Raw genomic sequence first — 4,306 nt, forward strand, 5'->3', positions numbered from 1 at the left:
CCCTGCTAATGTGCCTGGGAAGGCAGAGGAAGATGGTCCAGGTACTTGGGCCATTGCTACCCATGTAGGAGATCTGGATGAAGCTCCTGGCTCCTGGCTTTGGACTGGCCCAGCCTTGGCCATTGTAGCCATTTGGGGAGTGAACAAGCAGATGGAAGATCTCTCTCTCTCTTTCTGTCTCTCTGTAACTCTGCCTTTGAAATAAATAAATCTTTTTTAAAAAAATGAAATGCAGAGAGAGAGAGAGAGAGAATCTTCCATCTGCTGGCTCACTACCCAAATGGTCAGGCTGAATCCAGGAGTCAGGAACTCCATCCAGGTCATCCATGTGGGTGGCAAGCACTAGAGCAATCTTCTACTGCTTTCCCAGGTACATTAGCAGAAAGCTGTATTGGGAGTGGAGCAGCCAGGACTCAAAACAGCCCTCTGATATGGGAGGCCAGCATCACAGGAGTGGCATAACCTACTGTACTACAATGCCCATGCCTGAGACAGAGCTTTGAGATCATTGGCCAACAGAGTCTGTTCAGCCTGGGGCCTCATTTGAGGATGCCCACAGAAACACTCGATACTTAACTGCATGTTTAATGGGCAAGCAGTGCTCTCAAGGCATTAATCCTGAGATTAAACCCAAGAGGAAGGTTCTGTGGTTGTCTCCCTAGTATACAGGAGGAAACCCACGCTCGGAACCTTGTCCAAGGACTCAGAGCTTTTAAGTAGGAGGGCTGGCAATGGAAGCCAGATGTCCTCGTATTTCTACTACTCTGAGGAGCCAGAGTAGTCCATGAGGCCTTGGTCCTGTCTTGAAACCAGGGGAGACATGTTTCTCACTACATTCTCTCTCCCCTACTTGAAAGGTCAGATGAAACCAGGTGGGGTCTCAAACTAGGTCACCCACAAAACTGAACACGAACTGAGAGCACCCACAAAGCAGCTTAAAAATGTAATAATTTGATACAGAATTGGAGTCATCATTATGGGGACAGCCTGGGCCTTATTGATCTTTCTTATGTAAAATGCACATCTGCTCCTGTTGTCCGTGAGTTCTCTGTGAAGTTAGGTACTGAAGACCCTGCTGTGGCACGAGTGCAGCTGAGGATCTGGAGTGCAGTGTGTCTGCACCAGCACTTGGACTTTACTCTTGCTTCACCTGCTGTCAGATCATGGCATCCTGGACTAAATGTGGCTTGCGGAAGTAGCCTCTGGGTGATAGCCTCTGATGCCAGGCCTGAGTGATGGCTGAGAGCATGAATGCGGAGAGGAGAGGCAAGGCTGCGACAGGCAGGAAGGTTCCCCAGGGAGGGCTGTGTGGGAGTATCTGTGATGGGGGATGAATTGCACCATCTCTCTCTACAGCCTCATAGAACAGTGCACTATAAAACAAGGCTACCTTTTATGGAGAATACTCAGTTTAATACTCAGTGTAATTCCAGAAAAATGTGCTCTACGTTATTCTTTCGGTGGTAGAAATGCCACTTTGATATGATTGATAGCATTTGCTTTAGATTTTTAAGGAAAATGAACCTATACATGGTATTTTATACAGTCATGAATTCAGGTTCATGTTATAAAAATACAGTCCATGGGGTGGAGGGGAAGACCCCGTAAGAATTTCTCCAGTCCAAAGGCTGAGAGGACCTGCCCTGGATGCCCTGGGGATGCAGGCTGCAAGCTGCGGGAAGCCTGCGCCTGCCAGGCTGTGCTGCCAACTGCGGGCTTGCCCCTCTGCCACTCAGGTTGTACCCAACCCTCCACCACGCGGTCAGACCTGTTGGTGCCACCTGCTCCTCTCCGCATCTTGGGGAAACTCTCCCCGCGGCCCAGTGTTGCCTCTTCCAGAAGACCCTGTCCCTCTTGTTGGGTCCCGAGCCACTCGGAAACCTTCTCCTCTGTCTCTCTCATTGCACGCTTTCCAAGTCAGTCCCTCTCCGAGGTAGTGAGGGCCTAGGATCAGAATTCGCTGCTTCCTCCAGCTTTATCCTTAGCAGTGACAAACGGATGACCTTGCAGATTCTGTGCCTTAGATTTCTGTGGGGGAGGGGGCTTGTCAATGTCTGCCCCCTTTTTGTGGTGGGTGGGCAGAGCTCTCTGGGGATGGCTCTGCCTTCAGGCTCTGGGCCGGGTGGGGAGGAGGCAGATGCTGTCAACAGGTCTCTGCAGAGGTGTCCGATGATTGCAGCCTTGGGCTCCCTGGGCTGCTCTGGTCTTGGTTTTGGCCATGACCCAAAAGCTTGACATCCCCCCTCCATCTTCTTACTCCACAAGATACATCTCCTTTGTATTCTGTTCTTCTTGTGTTTTTCTAGCTATAAAGTTATAAAAAATACTAAGTTATAAAAACAGTAAGACCGTCCATGAAGAACCAAGCTATTATAAACAGCAAAGCGGTCTTCAGAAACTTCAAAACTTCAAGAGAAATACATATTATGGTAAAATTTGGGGGGCTTCAATATTTCTTTTGCATGAAAAATAAACTTATCTTTGCATTTGATGCATTCAGGGAAAGTTTTACATATTCTGAAAGATGGTGGGATAAGCTGCAGGCCCATTAGAGGTAAAAAAGGACAGTCAGGAGCTTGGGTGCTCAAAGAGTATTAACTTCATTCTGTCACTCACACGCTTATCCCCATGGCTCCTGGAACCGGAGACCAAGAATGCTACCCGCACCTTCTGCAGAAGATCATCTTTTTGAAGGCTTCCCTGAGCTCTGGGCTCCGGAAGGCATAAATGAAGGGGTCGATGACGGCATTGCACATGATCAACATGCCGTTCACCTGGAAGAGAGACATGTAGCATGCGCAGTAAGGATTATCTGGGCAGAATGTCATTAGCAGCACGTGAAGGACGAAGGGGGCCCAGCAGACGATGAAGACCCCCAGCAGGATGGTCAAGGTGATGGCCCCGCGCATGTTGGCCCTGGGGAGGGTGGAGATCCTCCTGGCGTGGGAGCGGGCCAGCAAGAACATGTGCACGTAGAGACACAAGATGAAGACCAGCATGAGTGGGAACAGTGAGGTGAAGGTGAGCACTGTGGGGATGTGATGAGAGAAGATCACCATGGTGATGCCGCTCCCCGTGCAGAGTGCCCAGAGGACAGTGAGCGTGACCAGGGCTCGGCGCACGGTCACGATGCTGTGGTACTGCAGAGAGTGGAAGATGGTGATGTAGCGGTCAGCCGCAATCGCAGACAGGCTGAAGATGGACCCCAGCAGGGACAGGACGAACAGGGAGTCGATGACGTCATCCGCCGTCGTTTCAAAGTCGCCGCGAGGTTTGAGGTAGCCCGTGTTTCTGAGCAGGATCAGGATGTTTTCCAGGATCTTGTACAGGCTGCCCAGCATGTCAGAAATGGCCAGGCTGCAAATGAAAAAGTGCATGGGGGATTGGAGATGCTTGTTCTTGACCACGGCCAGAAGGACGGCCAGATTCTCCAGCACCCCAGCCATGGAGAGTGTGAAAAACACCTCCTCGGGCAGGACCACCCGTGGGCAGTCCGAGTGGTTTCTGGCCGTGTCACTGGAGTTCTCGTAGGCACTGAGAATGCGCTGCATTTCTGCTGCTTGTGCAGGGGCCTGGACTCGACCTCGCAGAGAGCTCGATCCAGTCATCCAACACCTTCTTATCCTCAGCACCTGCTGGAGATCCAAGGGCAAAGTCACTCGGCCACCTGCAAGAGAATGCATAGAAACAACAGATGTGGAGCAGACTACAAAATGAGAACAAGCCACATTGGTATAAGAACAATCTATTCCCTCTATAAAATAACTATTTACTTATTTATTTTATTTTTTAAATATTTATTTATTTATTTGAAAGTCAGAGTTACACAGAGAGAGAAGGAGAGGCAGAGAGAGAGAGAGAGAGAGAGAGAGAGAGAGGGAGAGAGAGAGAGGTCTTCCATCCACTGGTTCACTCCCCAAATGGCTACAATGGCTGGAGATGTACCGATTTGAAGCCAGGAGCCAGGAGCTTCTTCTGGGTCTCATGCAGGTGCAGGGGCCCAAGGACTTGGGCCATCTTCTGCTGCTTTCCCAGGCCACAGCAGAGAGCTGGATCGAAAGTGGAGCAGCCGGGACATGAAGTGGAGCAGCCGGGACATGAACTGGTGCCCATGTGGGATGCTGGCATTGTAGGTGGCGGTTTTATACACTACGCCACAGTGCCAGCCCCTACTTATTTAAAGAACTACATGCAATGCAGAGCTCTAGAAGGCTCACTCTTTTTACATTTAATTTAATTTTGTTTTTATTCTGACAGAGAGCTCTCATCTCCAGGTCACTCCTTAAATGTCGGCAATAGCTGATGC

General features: G+C 50.1%; 1 protein-coding gene across 1 annotated transcript; it reads right to left on the minus strand.

Moving 5' to 3' along the window:
- Positions 1-342: 342 nt before the first annotated feature.
- Positions 343-3,666, minus strand: MC2R (melanocortin 2 receptor). The gene has a single exon (XM_017344288.3). The coding sequence runs from the start codon at positions 3,606-3,608 to the stop codon at positions 2,658-2,660; it is 951 nt and encodes a 316-aa protein (XP_017199777.2). The 5' UTR covers positions 3,609-3,666; the 3' UTR covers positions 343-2,657.
- Positions 3,667-4,306: the final 640 nt, after the last annotated feature.

Source organism: Oryctolagus cuniculus, chromosome 10 (assembly GCF_964237555.1).
Source record: "Oryctolagus cuniculus chromosome 10, mOryCun1.1, whole genome shotgun sequence".
In the NCBI taxonomy this organism is placed as follows: domain Eukaryota; kingdom Metazoa; phylum Chordata; class Mammalia; order Lagomorpha; family Leporidae; genus Oryctolagus; species Oryctolagus cuniculus.